The sequence below is a fragment of the Hippopotamus amphibius genome, chromosome 5 (assembly GCF_030028045.1).
Source record: "Hippopotamus amphibius kiboko isolate mHipAmp2 chromosome 5, mHipAmp2.hap2, whole genome shotgun sequence".
In the NCBI taxonomy this organism is placed as follows: Eukaryota; Metazoa; Chordata; class Mammalia; order Artiodactyla; family Hippopotamidae; genus Hippopotamus; species Hippopotamus amphibius.
In genome coordinates this window covers 100,621,980-100,634,950 of record NC_080190.1, presented here as the reverse complement: position 1 = coordinate 100,634,950, position 12,971 = coordinate 100,621,980, and the positions used below count along the sequence as shown (strand labels likewise).

At 34.7% G+C, this 12,971-nt stretch overlaps 1 protein-coding gene across 1 annotated transcript in view; it reads right to left on the bottom strand.

Moving 5' to 3' along the window:
• Positions 1–12,971, bottom strand: part of CNGB3 (cyclic nucleotide gated channel subunit beta 3) — a 141,809-nt gene that overhangs the window by 110,134 nt on the left and 18,704 nt on the right. Inside the window, exon 3 of the mRNA XM_057737482.1 lies at positions 11,624–11,750. Within this exon, the coding sequence (XP_057593465.1) occupies positions 11,624–11,750 (127 nt within the window). The remainder of the gene's footprint in view (positions 1–11,623; positions 11,751–12,971) is intronic.

Below are 12,971 nucleotides of genomic sequence, written 5' to 3'. Positions count from 1 at the left end.
CCTCCTCCATCTCTAATCCTTTGGCTCATCATGTTCTTGTTTCCTGCTAATGCCAGTCCTAGGCAGACTCATCATCTTCCTCTTCCCAGGGAGATAAAGATTTTAAAAGACACTATGAGTCATCTAGTTATTCTCTCACATGAGGGAGCTTCCATTTTACCTTTTTTTATATTTTAACTAGATCTTCCAACTTCCATCAGTCAATTAACTTTCAAGTAGAATCAACAAAACCTCTTTTCCAGTCTCTTGCTATTGATGCATATTTGGACTATTATGAATGCATTAAAGAGACTGGCTATAAAAACATGCTGTTCAAATGGAAGGCTGCTTGTTAAATAACATCAGACAAAAGATATCTAAAATATAATATCTAGAAAAACCTACACTATAAACCCAAATCCTAAAACTAACAAAAACAATACTGAAAGAAATGTATAGTTATTTATTATAATCCACAAAATATTCTTATAGTTTTGATTCTATTCTCTATATGTGCTTGACATTGGGAACAGCATTAATGAATGTTTTCCTGTGGACCACATCTTTAATTTTATAATGGAATTATATTTTTTAACAGTGAACTTGTTCAGAACTAGCCTTCCCTTTTAAGGCAGAGAAGTTGGCTGTGTTTTGTTTGGTCTATAGTTTAAAAGAATTTCAATTTATTTTGGTAGTTTAGAAATAACTACCATTTTGAGGTTTTCTTGAAAAAAATCCGATGATATTGGCATCAGGACTCGCTTTTCCATATGGCAGCTCTCAGCTGGATTGGCTCTTTGTGGGAAGTGGGAACCCCTGGGTGAACTCCAGTTCACCTCAGTATCCCCACCTTTCCTGTCTTATCATCCTCCTCCCTCTGTTGTTTCCATGTCCCTTGTGCTTTATTCATGGGTATTATTTGCCTGCCTCATTGTAATCTGAATTTGTTGAATTGCATAACTTTTAAAAACTTTCAAAAAAAATCCATAAATTATTCTATGATTCCCTTTACTGTACTAGGTAAATAAGAAGATATATATTTTAAAAGTCATAATTTAGGTGCCATAAAATAATATAAAATTTGTCTAATTTCTTTCTTTCTATGCGCCCCCGCCCCCCCCCCCCCAGAAAAAGAAAGTAGATAAGTTCTGTCTGCTCTGGTTTTCTATGGCAACAGGCAATTGATTTGTCATCTCATCTGATAAAGAGTGAAGTGATGTGAATAGGACCACAAACTGTCTGTCGGCTTGCTCCTCTCTCAAGGCAACTATGCATATTCATAAAATTTTTTTGTGTTTTATCAGTTGACTCATTTCCAACTGCCTACCAGTAAATCACTCTTTCTATTTCTGATACTGGTCTGTTTCATCTTCATGTGCCATATATAATTTCTGGCAACAATATTAATGACTTTTAAAAGTAGAAAGCACAGGTGGAGCCTTTAGCAGCTAATTTGTTACCACATATACATATATATTATATGTATATGAATAATGTATGCATAATATATGAATATTATATTACATATAATAATATGCATATATATGTACTACTAATAATCACTTTTTTTTTTCTGAGATTGAGATGGACTCTTAGATTGCACCCTATTGAATGTCAGGATTATTGTTTTACTCCTGGGATTACATGACATAATGGTTTTACTCTATGCTATTAGGTAGGTACATTGTACTTCTGGTATTAAATTTTTTTTTTTGTAAAATTATTCATTTATTTTATTTATTTATTGTCTGTGCTGGGTCTTCGTTGCTGCACATGGGCTTTCTCTTAGTTGCTGCGAGCCTGGGCTACTCTTCATTGTGGTGCATGGGCTCCTCATTGTAGTGGCTTCTCTTGTTGTGGAGCACGGGCTTTAGGCACATGGACTTCAATAGTTGCGGCACATGGGCCCAATAGTTGTGGCGCACGGGCTTAGTTGCTCCGTGGCATGTGGAATCTTCCCAGAGCAGGGCTCAAACCTGTGTCCCCTGCATTGGCAGGTGGATTCTTAACCATTGCGCCACCTAGGAAGTCCATCTGGTATTAAATTTTAAAAGAGGAAAATAAAACCATGGTAGTAACATATTGCAAAGATATCAAATTGATTGAGTCATTAACAACCATAAAGTACTTTGTTTTTAAAGGTTTTAATATCTTTATCAGAAATAGAATTGTGTTTTTTTGTTTGTTTGTTTTAATTTATTGGCTGCTTTGGGTCTTCGTTGCTGTGTGTGGGCTTTCTCTAGTTGAGGCCAGCGGGGCCTACTCTTCAATGCAGTGCACAGGTTTCTCATTGAGGTGGCTTCTCTTGTTGTGGAGCATGGGCTCTAGGTTCGTGGGCTTCAGTAGTTTCAGCACATGGGCTCAGTAGTTGTGGATCATGGGCTCTAGAGCACAGGCTCAGTAGTTGTAGGCACACGGGCTTAGTTGCTCCACAGCATGTCGGATCTTCCCAGACCAGGGCTTGAACCCATGTCCCCTGCATTGGCAGGTAGATTCTTAACCACTGCGCCACCAGGGAAGTCCCACAACCATAAAGTGTCTTAATGAAAAAATTTAAATGCCTGTTAATCCCCAAATTAAATGATCAGTCCCCAAAGAAGGCATCAGTGAGAATTTTCATATCTGGATATTTTGATGATCTTTTTCTTTCCATTTTTTTTTTTTTGCTTATATATATATATATATATATATATATATATATATATTTTAATGCAACATTTTTTTTTCTTCACATAGTAAAGTGTATCAAGCTCTTCTTTTTTTGTTTCTGAATTTTAAATTTTGGGATTAATGTACCTTTCCACATTATGAAGGGATTTACACCTTATTTTCCTAGTACTTGTGCTGTTTATTTTATACTTAAATCTCTGATTCGTTGAGAATTTATCCTTGTGTGCTGCATGAGGGATAGATCCAGTTTTACTTTTTTTCTATATGGCTATCCAGTTACTCTAATACCACATATTTAAATCTACCTTTATTGTATTGATTTTAGATGCCAACTTTATCATACACTACATTTTTATATGCAATTAGGTCTATTTCTGTATTTTTTATACTATTGATTTATCTATTCATGTCCCAACACCATGCTATTTTTTTTTTATTACAGAGGTTTTTAAATAGATTTTAATATCTGGTAGGACTAACACAACATCCATTACTCTTGTTTTTCAGCGTTTTCCTCGCTATTTTTGCTTGTTTGTTCTTCCAAAAAAGTTTATAATTAGCTTTTCTAGTTAAAAAAAAAAAGGAAAAGGGAAAAAAAACCAAAACAGGAAAACAAAACAAATACCTGATAATATCTTTATTATTCTATAAGTTTGGTGTGCAATATTTTCATCATTGTTCCTTTCTGAATATTTTCCAGTTCACTCATGATTTACTTGTTGACCCAAGGGCCACTTAAAAGTGTGTTTTAAATTTTAATTATGTGAGATTTTTTTCAAAAATTTAGTTTTTTAAAAATTAACTTTTAACTTTATTGCATAGTGGTTAGAAATATATTCAATGTGAAATCTTTAAAATTTATTGACCCACTTTAGGTCTCAATTTGTGAAATGGTCAATCCTAGTGAAATGGTCCTATGTCCTGGATGGACCTTAGAATCACCTGAGGAGTGATTTTTAGAAACACTAATGCCTAGAACCCATCCAGACCAATGAAATCAGTATCACTGGGGATAGAACACAAACATTTGTATTTTTAAAGATCTTCGGGGAGATTTTACAATGTGTCTTGATGTAGTATCTTGTGAATTTTTGTATTGTTCTATGTAAACTTGAAATAATTGTTTATTCTTTAGTTACTGGATATAAGGGTTCTCTAAATTTCTTTTAGGTTTAATTTGTCAATTATGTTATTCAAATATAATATATCCTTAATGGATTTTTAAATATTTAGTTTGTGAATATACAAAAAGAAGTGTTTTAAAATCATCCATCTAGGAGCATGGAATCATCAGTTTCATTTTGTAATTGACAGAATTGCTTGGTGTTCTCTCTATCTCTGGTCTATCATAATATTAAAATCATATAAGTTTAGTGTATGGAGGTTAAATACTCCATTTTAATTAAATTAGTGTTTTTCAAATATATTTTAACATGCATGTTTAATTAAGAAGTTCTAAAATTTATCAAATTCTTAATTCTTTTGTACGCCAGTCACTCTACTGGAGAGGGAATAGTTTAGTTCCATCTCATTTTTTACCCTCAGTTTAGACATTATAATTATTTCATGGTGTCAATGTTTACTTATATTTATCCACATGCTTGCCATTTTCTTCACTCATTTCTTCTTCAATCTTTGCGCTGGATTGTCTATTTGCAATCAGTGGCATTTCTGTTCCTTGTAATACTCTCCCATATTATTGCAGTGGCTGAAAGCCTGGGAACATTATTTTTAAAAATTCCTTTCCAGGAGGGTTCTGATTTAAATTCCACCAATGAGAGACAGTTGTAGGTAATTTGAAAGGTAAAAGGAAAGCACAATTCCGTTGTCATCTGCAGAAGACTAGAGCATACTTCCTCAGAATCAGCAGATCTTCTTGAACCATCTTCAGGCTCTATATTCTACTGCCAGTCTCCAGCTTTGAAATAAGCGGTAACTGTGGCTTTGTCAGCTACTTTCTGCACTTATCTAATTTCTGGGGTGTAATCGCCACCCTTGAATTTTGCTCTTCTACCTCTTACAACAATTTTTAAACTATAGAATTCCTTGTATGTAATTACTTCTTATTGAAATACTTAGAATAAATTCTTTTTTCCTGACTGATCCCTGATGATCTCAATTTGAGTCTTTCCTCCTCAGATTTTTTTTTCCTGAAGTATACATTAAAAAATTTCTAAGCTCCCTTCATTTTTGCTTGACTGAAAATATCTATACTTTACCCTCATTTTTGAATAATAATTTCACCAGGTATAGAATTCCAGGTTGACTATTACTTTTAGAATCTTGATAATGCCATTCTACTCTCTGCTGATTTCCATTGTTACTGTTGAGAAGTCAGATATTAGTTTACTTCTTCCATTTTATGTGGTTTGTATTTTCTTTCTGGGAAACTAAAAAATCCTTTCCTTTAGTCTTTTGTACGTTTAAGTTTTACTGGAATATGTTTAGGGTTAACTGATTTTATTCATGCTGAGTTGGATTTATTTGGCTTACTGAATTTGAGGATTACTATCTTTCATCAATTGTATTATATCTTTGAATATTGATTCTCCATCGTTCTATTTATTATCTTTTTCTAGAATTCTGATTATATGCAGTTTGTACCTTTTCATACTTTTCCTCCACACTTTTTAATTTTAATTTTTCTCTCATATTGTCCATCTTTTTTCTTTATGGTGGAAATTTGGGTGATTTCTTTGGAATTGTCATTCACTTTGCTAACTCTTCAACTCTGTCTAATCTGGTGTCTAGCTCACTGATGTTCTAATTTTAGAGATTATATTTTTCGTTTCTAGATGTTCTTCTCAGTTAATTTGCAAAAATACCTTGTCAATCCTGACAACTTCTTGTTTGCTGTTTCTTGTCTTATTTTCAGTCTTCTCTTTTATTTCATTAATATACATTATATACTTATTTTATACAGTATACCATTTTTGATAATTTCATTGTCGGTTTTCAAGGGTCTAATTCTGCAGTTTGTTGTTTCTGTTGTCTTGTTCACGGCAATTTATTTCCTAATGTGTTTAGTAATTTTTGGCTATGATTTCGTGTTAATTAGAACTTTGTCAATAGGGATATTTTGATATATTGTTTTAAAATTTGTTTTCTTCCAGACTCTGTTGGTTTTTGGCAGGTGTCTGGGCTCTCAAACTTAATTGTTTTAAATACATTTTTTAGCCTCAATTTTTTTTCCAGGATACAGATAATAGGTTCAGGTCTATTTGAATATTGGCTTATGGCTAAGAATTTTCTCTTCCCTTTCCTCTTCTTCCCTTCCCTTTTACCTCCTCCACTCCCCTCCCCTGTTCTCGCCCCTGTTCTCTCCCCTTTCCTTCCCCATTCCCTGCCTTGCTCCCCAATTTTAAATTTCTTCCATTAATCCCACTCAAAGCCAGGACAATGACAAGCATTATTCAAGCTGTTTCTTTCTGAGAAACAGTTTACCCTCCAGTGGGTTACCCTGTGGAATCCTAGTTTTATGAAAGAGTTTTCAACCTGTTTTGTATCCAGTTTAATTCCAGATTTTGTTTCACTAGTGACACATTTCAACTCAGCTCCAGGCTGTAGAGTTTGGAAAAATCCTCAGGGCAAATACCAGTTCTTGAAACTTTCTATCAGCAGAATTTATTTTTCACTAGCTCGGTCATGCATTCAAATGTAGGTTTTATATTTTACCTAGTAGTTTTAATTACATTCTCCCCAAAGAGTTTTCTACAAATGTTTAGTCTGCCATATTGCTAGAAATATGTTAGCAATCATTATTAAAATTAATTGCCAATCTGTTGTTAAAACTGTTTGCAATGCCTAATTATAAAAGTATTGCTTACCATAGAGGAAAATTTTGATTTGGGTCTAAAAGTAATAGTGCATCATTTTTTATTATACATCCCACAAAATTAGCAAATGTGTAGCTGATTTTATTTTTTACAAGCTTATAAATTATTAAAGTATAAATTGTACTTTATTTTTGTAAACTTGATAGCTGACATTCCTTTTCTATCTCAAGTATAAAGTCACATATGGATTTTTAAGCATCTTTACAGCAGTGACTCTTGCTTTTTCTAGCTACAAGACAATAAACGTCAGTGTTTATGAGTGCTGATAAGATTCTGAATTCTATTCTGCTCTCATTGTTCCTGCTGTGAGATGACTGCCTATTTTAAAACCACCCAAATAGAGACTGATTGCTATTATGAACAAAGAAGACTATTCATAGCAATAACCTTCCTTCTTGGCATTATGGGTAGCAGTGGTGATAAAAAGCCATATACTATACTGTAAAAGTCAGCCTTGCAGTGCACCCAAGTCACGGGCATTGAACATTTCACTCCCTTGCTTGTTCATCATTTAACCATTTAACCTATCAGGCGTTCAACTCTCCTTTTCAGACATAACTATTTGACATTTCCAGGCAAAACACATCTTTTGCTTGCTATTCATTAGTGTCCATCAAAATACACTTTCTTATATTAAAAAATAGGAATGTGCTGAGATGGAATGCCAGAAACAGGCTGTTTTTCTCGGTAATGGACAAGTGGCATCAATGAGACTTTCCAGGGGTGAACCCCACGTCTTTCAGAAGCTAAATGATTCATCTGACAAGATAATGAATTGGTTGCTTTTTTCTGGGAAGATTTGCAAAGAATATTTTCCCCTGGATGAACAATTTAGAAAATATTCTGAAAGGATATAAAAAAGAATAAATAAATATATAAATAAATAAGCTAGTTTAACATAAATGGATTCCAGTTAGAAATGTGGACATGTAATACTTGGATATCTTGAAAAGAATCCTCCTCCTCGGCTGACATGTATTTGAGATAAGTATTATGACTGTGGCTAGAAAATTAGTTTTAGCCTCTATTTAGAATCTTATTGAGAATTGGATGAAAAAAAAATCACAGAATCATAGAAGTGATTTTGTTTTATGAAATTCATATCTTTATAATAATAATGTCAACTATACTTACCCCTTCTTTTTGTGTTTATATAAAGAGCTAAATAGACATAATATGTGAATTTGGCTTTGGTATATATCCATATTCTTTTATCTTTACAAAATAATATTTGAGACAAGGGAGTATTTTATAAACAGGATGCCCAACTTTGTAAATAGTTAACATTAGAATTTCTGTTCTGCAGTGTGATGAAGAAGAAGATCATTGTTATGGATGCCCAAGGGTGCTGAGGCTCTATGTTAAAGAGTTTTGGGTAAGGCTGGGTTGGGTGATGTCTTACTCAGTTCAGCCTGCTATAACAAATACAGTGGCCTGGTGGCATATAAACAACAGAAATTCATTTCTCACGGTTCTGGAGGTTGGAAGTCTGAGATCACTATGCCAGCATAGTTGGATTCTGGTGAGAGCTGTCCTCTGCTTTGCAGGATCCTTGTTGTGTTCTCTTGGAGAGAGGACAAGAGAGCTCTCTAGGGTCTCTTCATAAGGGCATGAATTCCAGTCATGATGGGGTCCACCTCCTAAAGACCCCATCTTCTAATAATATCACATTGAGGGTTAGGGCTTCAACACGTGAATTTTGAGGGAACAAACATTCAGTCCATTGCAGGTGAGATGAGAGGACTGTGAAATGGTGAGAAAAGACTGCATTTTAGTGTCAGAAAAACTTTCAGTTCCTTTATGTGAGTAATGGAGATGCTGTGATAGTTAATTTTATGTCAACTTGACTGTGCCACAGGGTCCCCAGGTATTTAGTCAAAAGCTATTCTGGGTGTCTGTGAGGATGTTTTTGGATGACATTAACATTCGAATCTGTAGATTAAGTAAAGTGGATTGCCCTCCCTAATGCAAGTGGTCCTCATCCAATCAGTTGAAGTCCTTCCTGAATAGAACAAAAAGGCTGACCCTTCCATGAGTGAGAGGGATTCCTCCTGCCTGACTGGGCATGGACATGAGCTCTTCCTGCCTTAAGACTCAAACTGAAACATTGGCTCATCTTGGGTCTTGAGCTTGCAGTTTTCAAACTGGAATTATACCACCAGACCTCCTGATTCTGAGACTTTCAACCTCAGACTGGAACTATATCATTGGTTCTCTTGGGTCTCTACCTTGCTGACTGGAGATGTTGGGAACTTCCCAGCCTCCATAATCATGTAAGCTAATTCCTTATAATAAATCTCTCTATATATAAAATCTTGTTAAAAATACATATCCTGTTGTGATATCTATATCTATATCTATCTATATCTATATCCTGTTGGTTCTCCTGGTATCTACCTCTGCCTATTTTCTCCTGAGAATGATAGAAACTCATAGTGCACTTCACACACAGAGACTGCAAAATCCACAACATGCATTCTCCTCAATACTTTCTGATCATCCTAGACACATAATTCCTATTTAACCCATGGCTTAGGTCAGAGGATAATGTAAATGCACTTAGAATAAAAAAAACTACTTTTAATTTTTATTTATTTATAATCTAACTTTTTTTTAATTCAAAAAGTTGAGGTGAGAATCAGTCGCTCACACAGCATCTATATTTAGTGCCTGCACTCAATCAAATCCTTAATGTTTTTCAAGGAGAAAGAGTTTTTTAAAACCTGGTCTTGCCCAAGTTTAACGCTGTTGATTTTTAATAACTGCAAATATCAAAATCACCTTTACTCATTGACAGTATAGTGAAATAACATTTTTTTTTTTTCATTTTTATTTTTGGCTGCGTTGGGTCTTTGTTGCTCCATGCGGGCTTTCTCTAGTTGTGGTGTGCAGGCTTCACAGTGCAATGGCCTTCACAGTGCAGTGGCCTCTTTTGTTGCAGAGCACAGGCTTTAGACACACAGGCTTCAGTAGTTGCTGCATGTGGGCTCAGTAGTTGTGGTGTGCAGTCTCAGTAGTTGTGGCACACAGGCTTAGTTACTCCATGGCATGTGGGATCTTTCCAGACCGGGGATCAAATCCTTATCCCCTGCATTGCCAGGCAGATTCTTAACCACTTCGCCACCAGGGAAGTCCCGAAATAACATTTTTAATAGAAAGTTATTTGATCTGTAATATTTTCTAGTTATGTATAAAAACTTTGCTCTCTTGGATTTAAGATGTGGTACCATTGATACCCATGAAATCAAAACAGGAAGACTTTGGTAAGTCCTCCATGGTATCGGAAAATGGGATTTCCAGTCATATTAGTCAAAAATGACACTGGAACTTCCAGTGACCCTTTTAAGTTGCTCCTTCAGTGCAGCTGGTTCTCCCTCAGTCCTGAGGAGAAGTGTGGCCAGCCATAAAGCCAGAGCTTTAAGCTAACCTGGGTCTACTCAGTTTGTCAATTCTTAAGCAACTTTGCTGCATATATTACAAAATCAATAATCAAACATTCCAGAGAATAATCAATTCATGAGTACAAGAGTCTGAAATAGGACTGGTATGACTGGAACAGAGAGATGGCAAGGCAGGGAAGGACTTGTGTGCTGGGGAAGACAAAGTAAAAACAGGTAGGAAACAGACAAGGCCATGTCAAGGAGTTTTGTGTTTTTGAGATATGACCCATTTTCTGGGTAACTGAAATGTTTGCATTTTCATATTTCAGAAGAGTGAAAGTACTATACTGGGTTAAGAAGAATTCATCCCTAAAAATGTTAGCTATGGCTTCCACTTCAGTCCTTTTGAAAACCTACATATCACCCTGGTTGTTAAAAAAATTAAATATACTAAAGTAAATGCTAGAAAGAGAGGTCCGTTCAGAAGGTTAAGCTGTTGATTAAAAATGAGTGTATTGGTGGGAGGGAGGAAAAATTCCACTTAGGGATTTGAGTCTTTTGCAGTCTGATCTTGGAGAGCTGACCCTAGGACTATAGGCAAATTAATTAACCTCTTTGTTCCTTGACTGCTTATCTGCAGAGTAAAGATAACAATGACTCACTAATAGGACTGTAAATCAACTGTAAACACCAACAGTTACAGAAATAATATAAATAATTACTTACCCCAGTTGCGAGAGTCTAATCTTTACTTTAGAGTTTAAGTATCTTCTCTCTGGCTAAATAATATGTCAGGTTTAATTTTTGTCAAATTATTTTTTTGTATGTGCTGTAGAGTGAGCTTGTGTTTATTTTCATATACAGTCAAATTTATGCTTATTGAAAAAGCACTCTTTCTGATGCCTATTGCTTAACCTAATACACTGGGTCCTAGATTATCATGGTAACACCTATTGGCAGCACACAGTATCACACAGTAGAGCTGCTGAGAGAGAAGTGGGAGTGGGGGACAGGGGGAGGAATAGGTACTTTTAACTTCTTTACGAGTGATAACTCTTCTTGCCTATTAAATAAGAATAGTATGCTTATTGCAATTATACTAATTATAATTAAGCAATCCAAATGGGATCAGCAGGCACATAAACATGCCAAGAAGTGGCCAAATGAAGGAGCTTCTAGTTGGGTTTTATTGTGGATTCACTGATTCACATTGAAATTGCCATCTCCTTTGTGATATATCCAGTAATTTTATAGGAAGTATTTACATAACTGTATTCCTTCAGTGGCATAAAGATTATCTGTTTCTGTAATTATTCTTAGCTATCATAGCACACTTTCTTTAGCAGATGAAAGGAAATAATAATCAATCTTCTGGAACAATAAAATGTTTATAGAGTCGGAATAGCTATTTGTGAATTCAGAGAAGAATCACACATCTCTTCAAGTCCTTTTAAAAAAATTCATGGCTAGTAAATATGTAGGCTGTTTTCAAAATGATTATTAATGACTCAGACATGCGACCACACTGTATTTTTGGGGTGCTACGGCTTATGGCCAAATGGCTGCCTAGAGATCCTGGTTAGTGGCCATGGCAGACTGGTAAGGAAAAATGAACTGGACAGAAACAACCTTTTAGTGCCAGGCCAGGTCTCTTGTGTTATGTGACTATTGTAGTTCTCCTGACCCTTGCTCAGCTGAAGTGGGGGATAGGTGTTTGAATTTTTGAGTGCCTTATTATGTGCTTTATTGAATTCTCACCTGACCAGGCCTTCTTTCCCAGTCCCCATTTCCTTTTGCTCTGGCTTTGTTCCCGTAGATTCTGCTGGATTTTGAGACTCAGGGTTTGTGGTCTTATTTTCAAGCATATTTTTCTCGGAGATTTTATCTATGGAAAGGAAACAACATATAAATAGAAGAATATATGCTACTCTTTTTTTTATTTTTTATTTTTATTTTTTTATGCCACTCTTAATACAGCTATATTGGACAACATAAGTTACAGAGATGCTGCTTGTTTTTCCAGAATAGCCTTCTCAGGAACACCTCCCCTAGGATTCCTCTAAACAAAGTAGGACCCTATGCAGGAGGAGTTGACCTACAGATACCTTCACACATGCTTCAGTTTGGTGTATTATGCAACAAAAGTTTCACATGGTATATTTCTTTTTGATATTAGCAAAGCTGAGATTGGCAAGGAGTCATTCAAAAGGCATTTTCGGTTCTGCTAAAGTATTCATAATTTATGGTTAAAACTGATGCATCATAAAATTCAGAAAAATAAAATAGGCAGAACTGTTATTGACATTATATTAGAATTTTGCATTCTAATTTTGTTTTTTGATAAAAATCTTTGTTTTTGGTTTGATCATCTTTAGCCGTGACTGCTTTTCTGAAGAAGCAATGCAAACTAATATGTACTAGCTTCATTTTTCAGTCCAAGGATTAAATTTTTTCCTCCAAACCTACAAATACAATTTCCAATTAATATAGTTTAAATTGTAATTTACCCAGAGAATAATCAATTCACTGGTAAATATTTGGATTTTAGAGAAGATTTTAATGAAAGTAAATTACTTAATATAAAAAGAAAATATAGAGGGAGCAAAGAAATACAATGAGCACAGTTTAATTCCTGATCCACAGTTTCTAATTTATTTCTAATTGGATGTACTGTGCTTAGAAAATTGAAATCAAGGCCCAAATCATAATTCTTAATTTACTGTAGCACATTATAATTTTAAAAACTTAAGCCAACACAGTATTGAAAATCCGGATTTGCAAAACTCAGGGGATGATCACTTATTTTACAAAAATTTTCGCTATACAAGTCGTTTAATCTGAAAATTTCTCTGATCCATCTGAAAGTTTTCAATATACTGAACTTTTCAGGAACATGCTTCGAGAATAAAAGGAATCATAAAGACAAGTCATTGCTTACTATTTAAAAAGAATTATGAATAAGAAAGTTTTAAACCCTGAGTTTACCAAAACTGTTTTCTTCATTTTGCATCTCTTATCTACATTTATTTTGGAATTACAGTAATTTTTGCTGGAAAATAGTAAACACACTTTCCATATGTCATTTTATACTAAGAGCCTTTTGATA